General features: G+C 39.3%; 1 protein-coding gene across 1 annotated transcript; it reads left to right on the plus strand.

Moving 5' to 3' along the window:
• Nucleotides 1-1068: 1068 nt before the first annotated feature.
• tm7sf3 (transmembrane 7 superfamily member 3) lies at nt 1069-17251 on the plus strand. The gene is made up of 12 exons (XM_058408695.1): nt 1069-1307; nt 6786-6940; nt 7509-7659; nt 8091-8211; nt 9676-9847; nt 10957-11134; nt 12329-12415; nt 12779-12859; nt 14188-14340; nt 14450-14547; nt 15203-15365; nt 15567-17251. The coding sequence occupies exons 1-12, from the start codon at nt 1232-1234 to the stop codon at nt 15818-15820; spliced, it is 1689 nt and encodes a 562-aa protein (XP_058264678.1). The 5' UTR covers nt 1069-1231; the 3' UTR covers nt 15821-17251.
• The last annotated feature ends 366 nt before the right edge of the window (nt 17252-17617 follow it).

Raw genomic sequence — 17617 nt, forward strand, 5'->3', positions numbered from 1 at the left:
TGCTGTTCTGGGAAAAATTTCTACAGGGTGTTCCCATTCAGTGGAAAGTGCATAGCTGAAGTCATTCACTGAAGTCACAATCCGCCTTGCAGTTCATTCCAAAGGTGTTCAGTGGAGTTGAAGTCAGGGCTTGATGCAGGATGCTCATACCAAACCTGTCAAGCTAAGTCTTCATGGACCTTGTGCACTTGCTGGAACAGGAAGAGGTCATCCCCAAACGGTTGCAACAAAGTTGGGAGTAGAATATTGTTTAAAATGTCTTTGTATCCCGCAGCATTAACTAAAAGGCTCGATGCCTGAGAAACAGCTCCAAACCTTTATTCATCCCCTACCACACTTTACTGCTGGCAATGTACATTCCAGTAGGTATCACTCTCTGGGTCCATAAAACTGCCAGATACATCATTCGCGAGATTACACTGCTCCAGAGTCCAAAGGCAGTGTGCTTTACAATACTCCAGTCAACGTTTGGCATCTTAGTCTTGTATACAGCTGTTCAAGCACAGAAATTTTTTTCATGAAGCTCCTGACACACAGATACCTGTTCTGATGTTATATCCAGAGACAGTTTGCAGCTCTGTAGTGAGTGATAAAAAAAATTAAAAAAAAACAGCGGACAGGTGATTTTTTATAAGCTTTTGCATTATGATTGAGCTGTCAGTGTTAATAGACACTTCACAATCACAGTTCAGATGACTTAAGCAGATCTAGCAGGACAAAAATGTCAGAAACTGAAGTATGGACCGTGCCACATTTAACATTACTGCTCTTCAGTAATTTCCACACCAACCCTTTCTGGATGAGATTAAAATCCATGGTCTATGGAGACTGTGCTTGATTAGTGTATTCATAGACAGAAAGAGGCAAAATGATGATCCGTTTGGGAATTAAAAGAGTCGACTCTTAATAGTGATCTGAATCGATTGAGACAAATTCTTTGGCTGTCTAGATTTTGTAGTCGGATATCACATCGCCCCCTGTTGACCGGCGTGGAAGCAATTAACGTGAAACCTTCACGTGACTCGTGCGAGCGAATGAAGTATAATGGAGAAGTGTGATGCGCGCGCACGCGCAGTGTACAATCCCGCGTACAGTATTCGAGTTGCGGTCGTAGGTGTGTGTGCCGTTCTTCATCGGTTTCCGATGGCCAGATTGTTCAAAAAATCTTTATTGACGCAGTGGATTATTTGCAGATTTGTACACATGTGAGCAGCTTTCGTGTCCAAGGACAATGTCTCGTCTCTGGATGGTGTATGTTGAGTTGGTCCTTATTTCTTGCCTTGGACAGATTTACGCGCAAAATGAAAGTAAGTTTGGATTTTGATTAACATCTTCAACATTATTATGAAAGACCTGAACTGGACCTGGAAACACTGTTATACACACAAATATGTCTTCTAAAGTAACCACAACGTGAATTTGAACCTTCGATATAGCATGGACATAATGAATGCTTGTTTGTTTTTCTTTGATTGTTTGTTTGTTTTTTATACAGTAGTCTTTGATGTCCTTAGTTTGAAAACAGCGTTTTTTCCCCTAAAACCTGCAATTCAGGTTCTATAGGAAAATCTTGTTTGGCACCACTCATAGAATTTCCCATTTCTGTTACATCTAGTTTAAAGTTCAGGTCAGAAGATAACAATTCCTCACCCAGTGTTGGTACACACTAATCTACACGTGCTTTGCTTGGTAAAGAAGTGAGAGTTAAGACTAATGTATAACATTTGCAGAGGAACATTATCAGCTACGCAAGTGAGGTTCCTCTGTTGAGGTAAGAAGTAAAACCAGTAGATATTTCAAAATGGTTGTTGGTGTTGTCAGAATGTGACATTTGTTTCATGGGGGTTCAGAGTTTCCTCATTTTATTGATCGTGTAACAGCAGAGATGTTATTAATCTTATGTCTATTGCTGCTGAAATGTCTCATCTCTGGAAAGGAGAACCCTTTCATTCTCCATGGAATAAAGGTGCTCAGTGTTTTTTTTTCCTTCTTTCAGCAGTGTACAGCTGATTACATCTCTAGCAGGAAAGCTTAGAAACAAATCACATGGAGATGCATGAAGAGTGACGCGTGACAAGAGCCACTCATAAGATATTTACTATACAGTTGAAGATTGTAAAGTGTGTGGTTTTGGTGATACTATGTATAGTGTAGCCTCCGCTTCCTGCTCAGGACTGGAACCCAAAATGAAATTCTTCTTGGACCTCATGGTTTGCCATGTTGTGTCTTGAGATGCTTTTTCTGCTCACCACGGTTGTAAAAAGGTTACCATAGCCTTCCTGTCAGCTCAGACCGGTCTCCTGTAGAAAAAGGTTTTTCCACCTGTAGAACCATGATTTTTTTTTCTCTCCATTCTTCATTAACTCTAGAGACACTAAAAGCACACCAATGTGGCTACAACCCACTAACCACACCTGGCGTACCACTAGCAGTGTCGCCAGGTATCCACACTAGGCGTATCACTAGCAGTGTCGCCAGGTATCCACACTAGGCGTATCACTAGCAGTGTTGCCAGGTATCCTCACTAGGCGTACCGCTAGCAGTGTGGCTAGCAAGTGTTTCAAGTGTTTGTTGCCTATGTATTATGTAGAAAATCTGCATTTATTCACTTTATCGTAGCACTCAAAAGAGAAAGAATTCGAGTCTTCTGTGTAGATGTGACATCCATGGATTTTCACTATATGAACCCTTAGACATGGTCCACACTGTAGACCAGACCTGGGCCTGATCCTCCTCATGTTGTCCTCCACCGACATTAGCAGGCTGCGGTGATGTGTTTCTAATGCAGTCATTGCTGACACTTATGCTCCTAGCTTCAGGTTCCAGTTTCAGCTTTTTAGTAAATCCAAAACTTGTTCATAAAAAGACTTGTGACACTTGTGACTGAATCTTGCTTTGTCATGCACTGTTTTCAGTTTAACCTACTAAATAGAAATAGATTTTTTTCACACACACAGCTCTGGTGCTGACCATATTAAGGAAGCAGAGTTTGATTCACACTGCCTCACACTGGTGTTCTGACTGACATACCCAGAGCTTCACACTGACCACAAACACTTACATTCAGCAACAAGCCCAAAATAGACTGGTGTTTTTGTGAGTTATGGTTAGCGATGCCATGTTCTTTGAGAGTCGAGCTCCCGGCTTTTCTCAAGTGCAGAACACATGACTGTGTTGGAATAAAGAACTTGGTTAGGAAAAAAGGAGATGGATGGTATTTGGTATTTTGAAAACGTCTGCATCTGTCAGATGGTACACTGTGACTAATTGTTAAACCATGACACCATAGCATCCTTTCATAGCTGTGGATATGATGCTGTGTGATTCAGTAGCTGTGGGTAAAAATGCCTGGAGGCGAATGTCTTCCAACAGATCCCTCCTTATAGTCCAATGACTAGTTTTGTCATCAGAGGATATCCAAAGCAGCACCCATTACCTAGTTGCTGAACCTTCATGTCTAGTCACTAGGATGCCTGAAGACAAGTCTGGATCTTTGTGTGCGAGCTAAAAGACACCATTGAGAGGCTTTAAACCTGACTCACTTAAATTAGCCTCATAGCACTACACAACACAACTTGTTCATGATGAGTCAGCGCAAATATTTTATTAACAACTTCCAACCCTGTCATGTCCATGCCATATTTGGGAAAACAGGCCTATATTTCTCCTCACCAAAGAGCAGACCATTGGAGGACATATTAACCCTTGCACACATTGGACTCATAGTGAACTTTCAAATATTAATCATTGTGGTGGCATGAGAAGATACACAGGTGGCCCTCTCTGGGAACAAGTCCTCTAATAAAGTAGTGTCTGCATCCCAAAGTAGTTGTAGATCTAAGTAGGGTTTGATGAGATGCAAGTTGGCCTCCTTGCTGATGGTTGTTCTTGGTTGGAACTTTAGAGAAACTGCTGTACAGTGACAAGAACCTTCATCTTTCCAAAAGCCTGGCATGTGGTCTTGCTCTCCCTTGTGCTGTGGTTAATTATCCTTATAAGCCTATACAGGAGAAATGGTGCTAGGGAAGACAGAATGTGTTATCTACGTGCTAGAGTGTTTGATTAGGAGAGGTACCCCAGAGGCCAGAGCACTTGTTACACATAAATGTAAAACTTTGTGAATCCTGGATAATTGTCAGGATTCGTAAAACTAGTTCCAAACGGGGGACAATTCTGGGAGATGGTTCCAGGGAAAGACGACTGTATGACAGCAGGAAATTTGTGATTTTACTCATGACTTTATTGGACATAATCGAGGAAATGGACAAAAACAAGCATCATTGTTAGTGTGGTCTTTCAGGTGTGAACCATCTCTCAGGTCATGTTGGCTTAAATGGCTTCATAAAAGATTTTTTAAACTATTGGCTCTATTGGAGTGTAAACGAGGTACATGTGAATTCACACCTTTTGGGCGTGTATTTGTGTATTTCTTGTTCTTTGGCATTATACTCAGTATGCTTAAAGTAGCAATAGTCATTTTGTTTTCTTATGTACGTTACATAAAAATATGTAGAACATAATAAAGAATAATGGTTTAAACTGCAGCTGATTTTGTGTAATACTGTCTGGAATGCTTGTTTGTGTTTGGACTGGCCTCCTGTCAGTTTATTTCCTCCCCCATTTTCCTCCTGCTTTACACACACACACACACACACACACACACACATACATATATATAATGTGTGTGTGTGTATATGTGTATATATATATATATATGTGTGTGTGTGTGTATATCTAATGTGCACAAACACATTAATATCTAATATTCTAATCAGCTAATTGAAATTCCACTGTAGATTTTTTTGGAGACGCTGTAGCAGAGAGGGTTAATGGTGTCTGCATTTTTTTCTGTGAAAACACTTGTCTAGGAAAAGAAAAGGCTGTGTATTAGGAAACAGAAATGTTAGCTTTTGTTTAGTCAGTGAACATCTGTGAGTGTGAGAAAAATTCAGGTCTAATATAATTATCCTGCTGAATACAAGTCAGGAGTTGTCTGGTTTGACAGATTTCTGTAATCCAGCACATTCTTGGCCTGAGTGGAACTTCCTTTTAGCCCGGTTTGTGAGAGCGGTTTGTTTAGCAACTTCACCCTGCGCTTCAGTTTTGGCCAACAACCGATTACAAAATGAGAGACTTATTCTAGTTTTCTAGCAGCCCAAAGTAAAAAAAAAAATCAAGTAAATTTGTGTGTATATTATATATATTAATATAATTAAATAATAAAGATTAGATTAGATTAGATTCAACTTTATTGTCATTGCACATAGTTACAAGGCAACGAAATGCAGTTAGCATCTAACCAGAAGTGCAAGTTAGCAGTGCAATATGAGCATATATACAGATATATATAAAAAGCTATATATAGATTGGATTTACAAAAAAAAAAAATATATATATATATATACACTATATTGCCAAAAGTATTCGCTCACCTGCCTTGACTTGCATATGAACTTAAGTGACATCCCATTCCTAATCCATAGGGTTCAATATGACATCGGTCCACCATTTGCAGCTATAATAGCTTCAACTCTTCTGGGAAGGCTGTCCACAAGGTTTAGGAGTGTGTTTATGGGAATTTTTAACCATTCTTCCAGAAGCGCATTTGTGAGGTCACACACTGATGTTGGACGAGAAGGCCTGGCTCTCAGTCTCCGCTCTAATTCATCCCAATGGTGTTCTATCGGGTTGAGGTCAGGACTCTGTGCAGGCCAGTCAAGTTCCTCCACACCAGACTCTGTCATCCATGTCTTTATGGACCTTGCTTTGTGCACTGGTGCACAGTCATGATGGAAGAGGAAGGGGCCAGCTCCAAACTGTTCCCACAAAGTTGGGAGCATGGAATTGTCCAAAATGTCTTGGTATGCTGAAGCATTCAGAGTTCCTTTCACTGGAACTAAGGGGCCAAGCCCAGCTCCTGAAAAACAACCCCACACCATAATCCCCCCTCCACCAAACTTTACACTTGGCACAGTGCAATCAGACAAGTACCGTTCTCCTGGCAACCGCCAAACCCAGACTCGTCCATCAGATTGCCAGATGGAGAAGCGCGATTCGTCACTCCAGGGAACGCGTCTCCACTGCTCTAGAGTCCAGTGGCAGCGTGCTTTACACCACTGCATCCGACGCTTTGCATTGCACTTGGTGATGTATGGCTTGGATGCAGCTGCTCGGCCATGGAAACCCATTCCATGAAGCTCTCTGCACACTGTTCTTGAGCTAATCTGAAGGCCACATGAAGTTTGGAGGTCTGTAGCAATTGACTCTGCAGAAAATTGGTGACCTCTTTGCACTATGCGCCTCAGCATCCGCTGACCACGCTCCGTCAGTTTACGTGGCCTACCACTTCGTGGCTGAGTTGCTGTCGTTCCCAAACACTTCCACGTTCTTATAATACAGTTGACAGTTGACTGTGGAATATTTAGGAGCGAGGAAATTCCACGACTGGATTTCTTGCACAGGTGGCATCCTGTCACAGTTCCACGCTGGAATTCACTGAGCTCCTGAGAGCGACCCATTCTTTCACAAATGTTTGTAAAAACAGTCTGCATGCCTAGGTGCTTGATTTTATACACCTGTGGCCATGGAAGTGATTGGAACACCCGATTCTGATTATTTGGATGGGTGAGCGAATACTTTTGGCAATATAGTGTATGTGTATGTATATATATATATATATATATATATATATATATAATATAAATAAATAAATATTCAGTATAAAGTGAGCAAGGATGGATATTGTGCATAGAATACATAAATTTGATTGTTTGTGTGTGTGTCAGACCCAGTGGTGTTCACATTAGGAATGTTCCAGAATGTGAGTATTCCTGTGAACGGAAGCGTGGAAGTGAACGTGTCCCGAATCCCAGCTGAAGTGGCCTTCGTCATATTGCAGTTTCACACTCAGCACCGCAATGCCACCATCTCATACACAAGAGTAAGAGTCTCTCTCTCTTTTTAACTTTCTCGCTCGCTCGCTCACTCACACACACAAACACATTAAGTTTACCCAGAAGGGAGCGAGTAATCACTTATGCCAGTGTAAACATTTTTTTGGTTGATTGCTTCTTGTTGTAGTGACACTAGATTACTGTATACGAACCTCCATCATGTTTGCTTAATGCAACTCAGAATTTCTGACCTCAGACAACAAAAATCCAAAGAATCCCTCTGAGTTTAGCATGTGACATCCGATCAACACGGCTGCTCTCAGCAGGAACAATAAACACAGCAGTAGTCATTTAGGTCAATCTGGTAGACCAGCAGTCGAGAAGAATGAATGTATGTCCAGTGTTCATATCATATCATCTTGTGGAATAAATGCCACTGATCTGTTGTATGAATTCTTGTATGAATTTTATAAACGTGTAAAAGAGAGCTACATGAATTATTTATTTCCTGACTCCTTTGCATTATCTGTTTTGTTTTTTGTATCACAGTTTTATATAAACACTGTTCTTTATTTTTATTGCCCATTTCTGATAGTTTGTGTGTGTTTGATTCAGGTTCCAGCGTATGGCTTTTCTGTCACCACAGTTGACTCTGGGCTACTGTTTCCTCTCGCGCCAAATCAGCTGACTCTCTCATTCTTCCTGCTGTCTCCTAGCGGTGACTCGGTTACCGGAATAGGAGTTATACTGCCCTACTCACGCACTGGTACATCAGCTCATTCTCTGTCTGTGTGTGTGTGTGTGAATGTTCATTTCACATCCAAGTTGGAAATATCAAGGGGGGTGAATACTTATGCAAGCAATTGCCAGTGATTTGATTTGTATCAGTCACATCTGTAATGTTGGTTCTTCAAAACCATAACATTCTAATTAAACATGATGAGGAAGCTACCTCATTCACCTCATGATCTTATTTATCGACAATATGGTTTGAAAGAAGTGTATATCTGGAAGCTGCACAGAATTTTTCAAGAGCGAGTGAGTGCGTCTCATCATGATGATGATGATGATGATGATGATGCCGATTTGTAGAACATAGATGAGTAGCCATTGTTAATCATTTGAATTCTCTCAGACTTGCAGAAAAGAAAATTCATATTCGCTTTTCACTGAGTGGTTGTTTTGTGCTGTGTTCAGATCCTGTCCCTGGGGCATGCAATCTGGAGTTCCCACTGGAGAACGATCCAAACATCTACGTGCTGTATAACCTTTACGAGACTATCATTCGCTTCGCCCCCGCTAACATCGGATATGCGAGGTATTAATCCTGGCTTCTCTTCTCATCTTTTTGAGTTGAGATTTTCTTAAAATTTTATTTAAGCCATTTTCATAGAATGGAATAAAATGTTATTATTATTATTTTTTTTTTTTTTTTTTTTTTTATTATTAAAATTTTGGAATAAAATCCCTCCAGAATTATATGGGGTCTGTTTGTTGCGTAATTTGCAAATTAATAACAGAAAAATAAAAGACGATTCAAAGTATGAAATGAGATCCATAAATAAATAAAAAGAGCAGATTATATCCTTGGCCTAACCTCAATAGAAAAAAAAAAATTAAAAACCAAATTAAAAGGCAATAAAAAGAAAAGAAATTGATATAAACTCCTAGTAAGGAACTCAAGCACAAATGTACAGAGGACTGAGAGTGCTCAGAAATATAAAGAATGGATTATATAAGAAGCCTGGAAAAATACAAAACACAACTTTGAGCAGTGAGTCGACATGAGGAAATGCACAAATGAAATGTGGGTTGTTCCACAAATTCCCCAATCAGATACTTCAATTCAATTCAATTCAAGAAGCTTTATTGTCATTTCAACCACATATAGCTGACGCAGTACATAGTGAAATGAAACAATGTTTCTCCAGGGCCTGGTGCTACATAAACCTACAACATAAAGATCAAACGCAAAAAACAACACGGAGCTAGGACCGAAAGTTCGTCCAAACCACATAAAGTGTAAAGTGTGCAACTAGGTGCAAACAAAGCAACGACAAAACACCGGACACTTAGCGCCGATTCCACAAATAAACAACCGGCTGAGTGAGGTTGTGTGTTTCAAGAAAAAAAAAAAAATAAAAAAAAATAAAAAATAAATATATATATATATATATATATATATATATATATATATATATATATATATATATATATATATATATATATATATATATATAAGAATTTGTGAAATTTGAAATTCTTTGAAATGAAATTCTTATATATATATATAAGAATTTGTGATGCAAATTCTTGCCTGTGAATTATTAAACAGATCTTTATTATCTCCTTTTATTGCTTTGTGGCTCTTTGTTTTAAATTTCTGAATCACTGTTTATTTGTAGATCATATTTTATTGTTATGTAACTAAATACAATTTTAAGCATCAAATATACCTTCAGGAATTACAGAAGTAACATTACAAAACATTCTAAATTACACTGTAATTTAGAATTACAGTGAATATAAATATAAAATATAAAGAGTGAACAAACTGTGTACACAAAAACAAGCACAGCTCGCGTAGTTTGAGATGAAGGCATGAAGAGCTGCTGGAGGTGTCACTTTACACCTACACGGTGAATCCGCCGCCTCGTGCCATGTGGTGTTCAGCTGCTGTGTCTCTGTACATATCTCTTTTTTTTTCACCCGATCTGATCACTTCCTGTTTGTCCTCTTTTCTTCTCTCCTTTTTCTTTGTTCTTTTCTGCTCTGGAACCAGAGGAGACTCTCCCCCAGCGTGTGATGTGGAAACAGACCCGAACACTCGCTGGCGTTTACAGTATGACGTGTACCAATACTTCCTTCCTGAAAACGACCTATCAGAGCAAAGTCTGATTAGTGGCATGGAGATGGTTGCCACGGTTCCAGGCATGGTGGAAAATGGTAGAAAGGTCAGGAGTAAAGAAGCACAATCGCTTCAATCACACACCTTATAAACACTGTTATTACATTATTACTGTAATATTTTTGCACATGGTTATTTATTAATGCAAAAGTCACTATTTTACACGTGAGAATGTAACGTGAATGAACAGATTTTTATGCTGAAGTTGCATAGTGTGAATAGAATTACAAATTTAAATTAAGACTAAGCTCATTGACATTTACATATAATGTCAAAGTTTAAAAAAATAAATTCATTTAGTTCTTATAAATTTAGTTCTTTTTTTTTTCTTTTACTCAGAGGCCAAAAAACTGGAGTTTGTTTCTGTTTTTGTTGTGTTCATGTTGATCACTGAATGTCTTTGTCATGTTCCAATCCACAGTGGTGGTTAATATGAAGCTCATATGAAAGTAGACACTCAGGACTTTTAAAATTTGTAGTGTTTCATACATATTACCTTTTTTCCCCCTAGAATACTAGGGGCAAAATATTCATAGAAATGTGGGGGGGGGGAATTTCCATTTTTTTCACACAAATGGATCTTCAAAGTAAATGATGATATCAAACCCATTACTTCTCTTTGAGATGCTCCAAGTGCTTGTTCATAAGCAGCTAAAATTTGATCTTCAACCAGTAAAATTCTGTGTAAGGTTATCCAACAGAAGGAAGAACACATGTCTAAAACACACTGAAAGTCCTGACTCATTTTAGATCAGACTCACAGCCAGAACATCATTCGTTTACACTGACTGAAAACGTCTGTTTCCTGTTCCCACAGTGAAACAAAACAGCAAATAAAAAGTGATAAACTGAGAACCTTAATTATTTCCAGCTCAACTACAGAACACTATAAAGCCCCCAAAACTGTTCTTATATAATATCCAAGCATTTTTTTAAATTTATCTTTTAGTCTGGTTATAAAATTAAACTATATTACATTTAACTTAATTTTTGCTCCTGTCCCAGTGTTAATAAAGTAGAACCGAAGACGTGATTGATTTATTTATTTATTTTTTAATCTGATTTTTTTTTAATTAATGCATTTTTGTTTGTAAGTGAGTTCACATTGTCAATTTTCTCCTGCTTTTCTGTTTCTTGAATCTCCTTGTGTCCCAGCTGATGACGCTATCCTCTCAAGATAAAACTCTGGTGTCCTTTAACTCCATCCCGGGACAGGGAGTAATCTACGGCATCGTGGTGAGAGACCCGGTCTACAACAGCTCCGCTTCATACGTACCCGTGCACACCTACGCCTGCAGCTTCACCTCTACTTTAGACGGATGCACCATGCTAGGTGATTAATCAGCTTGCACTGATTTACTAGTCCAATGGGAAACCATATTTTGTTCAACCGAAACGTTTCACTGGCCGGAATGTTTCAGTCAAAGACGTCCCTGTCCTTCGGGTTTCCAAGTCAAGCTGTTAAATGTAAAAAAGAGGTCACTTACGGCAATGTTAAATCTAATACGGTGAAGTCTTGCTTTAAAGTCGTCGTGATTGTTGTCATGAGCGGAATGTTTAAAGCAAGACTTCATTGTGTTGTACATCACTGTAAGGAAAAACCCAAAGGTAGAGGAAAGTTTCACGCTGGTAATATAGAAGCAGGGTGAGCGCCGCTTTTGAAGTGTGAACCCCACAGTGTGAAACGATGTTGTGTTAGCATGTAACATCTCGATGCTTAGCAACAGAAACACAATCATAACCCGAACAGCGCTTCAGCTTCATATCACCTGCTTTGTACGTCACAGAAACCCTGTGTGTTGTGGAAACAGTAGTTGCAGCACTTGAGGGGGGAAAAGTTAATATCTGATTTTTTTTTGCTTTTGCATATTTTCACATGGTCCAATAGGTTTTGCATGGCAGCATTTTTTCTCACCGATTCTTATCAGTCATTTCTGTACTGTTGGTTGTTCAAAACCAGTACTAAATGTGGTGCTTTCTACATTCTTAGTAAATATATTTGAGGGAATTACAAGGCAAGAAAAGGGTGACTAATGGGGTAAATGATTATGAACAGCTGGGATTAATTCTTAACCCCGGGGTGAAGTATGAGCAGTGTGAAACCTCAAACAAGAGAATGCAGGATCCTGTATACTCTGAGTTTACCGTCACTCAGGAAACTACTTCACGTGTGAAAAACCCTGAACTGTAATGGAATAACACAGAAGTTTGCTAGATTGCTTAACGGAGTTAGATAAATGGGAAATTTGTCCATTTTTTTTGCTGAATTCCAACAACAGGGCAGCAGGTCTAGATAGTGTAGAAGACGTCTGGTTCATATGAACGAACAACAAAATCCGTCTATCTAATAGTCATTTGTATAGTAAGGGAATGAGCTGCTCTCATGACCCCATTTGTAAATCAAGCAGCCTCACATTAGACTCCGACCCCTAGCGAACTCCTAACTGTCTAAAACCTTTTACCCTAAACTGGCTTTATCATCTGTGTGTTTTCTTTTCTAAAGTTTTTTTTTTTCCTCTTCCTTTAGGGAGAACTTCCACCAAAGTTTTTTTCACCATTACAGGACTGGCAGGACTTTTCGTCTGTTTCTTAGGGCATCGTTTTTTTAAATGTGGTAAGTCCTTGTCCTAAATCAATTGCTTAATCTTTGGGCTGGAAAAACGTTTCTGAAAAAGCATATAAATGAAACTGTAGACTGTTTATTTTTTAAGTCTTTCCCTTGTATTTCTTTTGTTATTAATGGTGTGGGAACAGCCCTCTGTCATGCATCACATTTATCATGTTTGAGATTGATTCAAGCTGGTACAATCTGGTTTGTGGGTCATTATATGCCGCGACAGCTGTAATCATGCTTCCAGCACGTGTTCAGAAATCACATTGTTTTGCACGAGTTAATGCTAATACACTTGACCTAGAATGCTTTGTGCTCTTTGATCTCAATTCATTGCTCTAATTTCCACCTCCATCTTTTCCACAGAGCTCTTCTGTTTGGGCTTTGGCTTTGGAGCGTTCTGCTTCTTTGTGCTGATCACGAGAACCACCATGCTGGATTATGACAGTAAGTTCATATAAAAGATGAAGCAGTACAACGAGGTTGGAAAATGAACCAGACAGCCAGATTAGTCCAACTGACCTGACGTACATCTCGAGTTTGAACTCCGTTGTCCTTGTATTTAACCTGAAATCATGATTCCAGTTTCTCATACGAGGTTTTCAGATTGCAAATATCATTTTAAAACCAGTTAGACCACTAGTTCAAATTATTTTTAGAAAACAAACTGGTTATGCAAACTGGTAATGTTTGTTTTGACTGAGGAAGTGGAATGAGCATGGCTTCAATCATGAGAGGGAGAGCGAGAGAGCAGCCAAGTAGTTGAGTACTCCTAAACTTTGATAAACGAAACCAGTTGATGATTATATTAAGCCTCAGTGATCCAAGAGGAAGGATTGCTTCTTCAAATGAAATTGTGGCTGCGCATAAAAACAAACAAAACCCACTGAAGTGAAGTGAGAAATGAAGACTGAAACATTTCAGGTTCTATATTTGTAGTATGTGTGTGCTGTTGTTGATGTCTTCTCCAGCTGAGTCATAACCGAGTTATACTCGGTTCAGGCGCAGGAGGGCAGATTAGTGGAGATTGCTGATGGGTCCAGTCCTGCTGGTTTGCTCTCCTGTTGTTTAGAAACTCGGGAGAATTGATTGTATACAGTAAAGTACAAAAGTATTGAAATGGCAAGGCTCTGACTGCAATGGTGGACGACTAAAGGTCATTTAGTGTAGGGTGCACTTGATGATGTACGGCATACCTTTGATTTTATATACTCAGAGATGTAATTCAAATGGAGTTTAGTGTACCCTTGATGGTGTATGGCGTACCCTTGATGGTGTATGGCGTACCCTCGATGGTGTATGGCGTACCCTCGATGGTGTATGGCGTACCCTCAATGGTGTATACCATACCCTTGATAGTATATGACATACCCATGATGGTATATGCCATACCCTTGAGGGTGTACGGTGTACCCTTGATGGTGTATGGTGTACCCTTGATGGAGTTTGATGTATTTAAAATTTACTTCATAAAGAAATGTACCCTGAAAGGAAAAACAGCCAACAATTCATGTTTTAGAAATCATTATGTCATAGAGTCATTATGTATACCTAGGAAGTTATTAGATTCCCTCAGCCTACCTGATCAATATTTTAAATGAGTTCTTTAGATCACCTGAATGAAAATGCCTCATAGTTTTCCTGATATAAAGATATGTAATGTGATGAGCAGATTTGTTTTCATATGAATTTATGTATATAAAACATCTAGCTGGAGTGGTACATATTGACAGCTCTGTAGAAAGTCATGTTGTTTCCTTTGTCTGTTCCTGCAGTCCGACTGGCTTTGACTGCTCTGATAGGCGTTGTAGGGGGCGTGGGCCTGGCGATGACGTGGTGGCGGTTCGGCTCGGTGATGGCCTGTGTTGTCTTCTCTGGCCTCACTTTCAGCTTTCTCCTCTCATCCATTATCTTTTTCACACCACTGGGTAAGAAGACAAAACAAAATTTACAGTTAATTGATGACACAATTTTCTGCTCTGGATGACACCTGAATGCTATGCCAATGTCCTTCATACTTTTTTTTTCTCTCCCCAGGTGACCTCTCTGTGTTTCATAATGATGCTGTGTTCTGGGTGACGTTCGTCTGCATGATGCTGGTCCTGCCTCTGTTCTTCATCAGATGGCCAAGAGTGGTAATGTTCAACATCCCAAATCACTTTTAATTTTATTGGAAAAAATAATAATAATAATATCACATACATTTACATTTATTGATTATAAATTTTTTGTATGTTAATTTATTCAAATTTTTAAAAAATAAAATCAATAAAAATGGACATGCAACAACACAGTAGGGAACAATTAAAATGCAATTAGTAACCATTTTAAAAAAGCATTTATATGTGAAAGATAAAGGTATCTATCTAACATTACGAAAGGTCTGAGCAGGTAGAAATATCTTTTTTCATCTGCATATACAAATTCCTAAAAGACACAACAAACTGAATATATGAGTATTAAACCTTCTTAGACATTTTTATTCATTTGTTTTCTATTGTGATCTGCCAATAGAATAAGAACATTTAAAGCTTGAAATTAGTAAATTTATCAAGATATAGATATCTTCTATTTGGTTTATTGTAATGATCTAATACAAAAATATACACCAGTGTGTTCTGTTCACTCGATGTCCTTTGATGGTGTGTAATTTAATGTTTTTTTTAATCTACATTTTAAAATAGAAAGCATTTCTAACAATTAAGTCCTCAAATGTTCTTGGAAGAAAAAAAGCAGCTTATTTGCTTTTACTGTAGTGTATGAGCTGAATGAAGTGTGTGTGTGTTTTAGGGTAATATATTGACCTGCGGGGTGGTGGGAGCGTACATGGTAGTGCTGGCTGTGAACGCTTATACCTACACCAGCCTGTCCTACATCACACTGGACATCCTCAAACGCTTACTCAACGAAGACTTCAGCAGAACTTTCATATCCGTCCCTCTGCAGCAGATCGGTGAGACGATTTATACACCACACCTCACGCTGGCTCTCACAGCTCCCTTTTTACAACAGTACCAACAAATGAGTTCTGTTAAAACAGACATGTTTAAGTGTAGTGTAAAGTTGAAAGATTTATAAAATCCTTTTCTGTGTGAATGGTGACAGCAAGGGTTTATTGTAAACATTGCGATTTCCTCATTCCCACTCTGTTTAGACTTCATCCTGATAAGTGTGTGGGTGATTCTGGCGGTGTGGGGCATCGCGCTACAACTGTACAGAGAGCGCTCTCGACCGTTCTTTCCGCCGAGCCCGTACGTTCTGTGGTGCCAGGAACGTGAGCGGCGCAAGACCAACGTATTAGACCCGAGCCACCACATGCCGTCTCTGCCCGCCCGCCTGCTCGCCCGATTACGCCAGCTCACTCGCCACCAAGAGCCTGCTGGGGAGCGCACACCACTACTCCTCTGACCTCTGACCAGCGTAACGGTCAGACCCGCTGCCATCATCCACAGTGAGAGGTGACTTACTGAAGGATACAGACTCAGGGCCCACTGTATGTGACTCATACACTGTTCAGCTAGTGACAACAGTATGATTTTGGTGAACGGCTCTTGAATGTAGATGATATCGATCATAGATGCGGTGTTAAATTATTAAATCCAAACTTAGAACCTGATAAACGCAAAGTCCTAGACGAAGGTCTTCAGTCGTGTCGGCGAACTGATATGAGAGTTTTAAAAATATAAATTAGAGCTGAAATATAAAGTAGAACTATTTTTTTAAAAAGCTGTTTATTTTCATGATTCCTCCAAAGACCTTCGTGTGATGATGAAATTGAGCAATTTTTAAACTTTGTTTACATTACAAGTCCAAGTGTAAAATTATTAAATATTTTAAAGCTTTTTTCTACCAAGTCTGAGACTAAAAGCCAACTATGAGAAGATGACGGAGGGGACCAACTCTTTATTTTACGTACTGTGCTCAGAGATATGAACACTGAGAGTCTGTCAGGAGAAGCCTGAACACTGAGAGTCTGTCAGGAGAAGCCTGAACACTGAGACTCTGTCAGGAGAAGCCTGAACACTGAGACTCTGTCAGGAGAAGCCTGAACACTGAGAGGCTGTCAGGAGAAGCCTGAACACTGAGAGGCTGTCAGGAGAAGCCTGAGCAAGCAAAAGGGTGTTAACCTAAATTTCCTGAAAAAAAGCAGTTCACTGCATACACAGCCATCACAATGGTGTAGTCTGATTAACTGAAAGGTTTTATCCCTAAGCCACATGGGCTGTTGAGTTGTTTCCTATTCTCACTAGACCTCCTGGAAAAGTGTCTTTAACCTTCATCACAACTGATATCACACGTAACCTCTAGTTTCTGATGCCATGTTTTGTATTTTAGGCTTTCTTTGGAACAGAAAGATGTAGCATTTTACTTGAAAGATACCACGGTGTGTGTGTTGGGGCTTGTTTCTTCATGCATTATAAACTCCAGAGAAATTGTTAGGAGGGTCTTTTATGGGATCGGGATTCAGGACCACTTTATAACCACCTGCTGAATAGTAAGCACTTGCTGGAAGAGAACACTGATTGGTTGACACGTGTACAGGGTTTCTGTTTCCTCTGTTTACTCTCCTCATCTGGGTGGTTTATAGATCCCCCAGACTCGGGTCCTGTGTGAGGATTGGGGTCACATAACATCCCATATTGTCTCAGGGCTTTTGTGTAACAATGCCGCTTAACGAGGTGTTCCAGCATGAGCGTGGTGTTCATGTCTGCAGTGTTTGATGTAGTTTCTTACACAAGTTGCAATAATATCTAAAATTATATTTTAAAACTGCTTGCATGTTATGGCTCTTATTTATGTTTGACATTAAATTTATTTTGTAATTGCTGAAGATAATAAAGTTGTTTTGTGTAATAGCATTGTGTCATTTTGTATTCATTTGATCATTTTTTGCTGCATTATTTATGTTTGTGGATTAAACTCTGCCCCTGGCCTAATGTTAATTGTGCTGTATTAATTATTCATCAATCTTTCTGTAGCTGTGAGTGATGAGGCTTTAATCTGCGCTTAAATCATCATCAAAAATTTTCACTCTTACACTCTTTTCTGTTAGCAACACCTTAACAACACCCTTGCAACCCTAAAACACCTTAGTAACTCTAGCAACCACCTGAAACACCTTATAAACACCGTAGCCAATTTTTGTAATCGACACCCATCCTCTGTCACCTCACCATCCCTTCTCTACCTCTTCTTTCTTTTACA

Source organism: Hemibagrus wyckioides, linkage group LG14 (assembly GCF_019097595.1).
Source record: "Hemibagrus wyckioides isolate EC202008001 linkage group LG14, SWU_Hwy_1.0, whole genome shotgun sequence".
NCBI lineage: Eukaryota > Metazoa > Chordata > Actinopteri > Siluriformes > Bagridae > Hemibagrus > Hemibagrus wyckioides.

What these genes read in the sequence shown, in the direction of transcription:
- tm7sf3 (XM_058408695.1), top strand. Translation starts at nt 1,232, where the DNA reads ATGTCTCGTCTCTGGATGGTGTATGTTGAGTTGGTCCTTATTTCTTGC. An exon ending in ACTGCCCTACTCACGCACTG is followed by an intron (nt 7,660 to 8,090) that starts GTACATCAGCTC and finishes TGCTGTGTTCAG; the next exon opens with ATCCTGTCCCTGGGGCATGC. An exon ending in AGACGGATGCACCATGCTAG is followed by an intron (nt 11,135 to 12,328) that starts GTGATTAATCAG and finishes CTCTTCCTTTAG; the next exon opens with GGAGAACTTCCACCAAAGTT.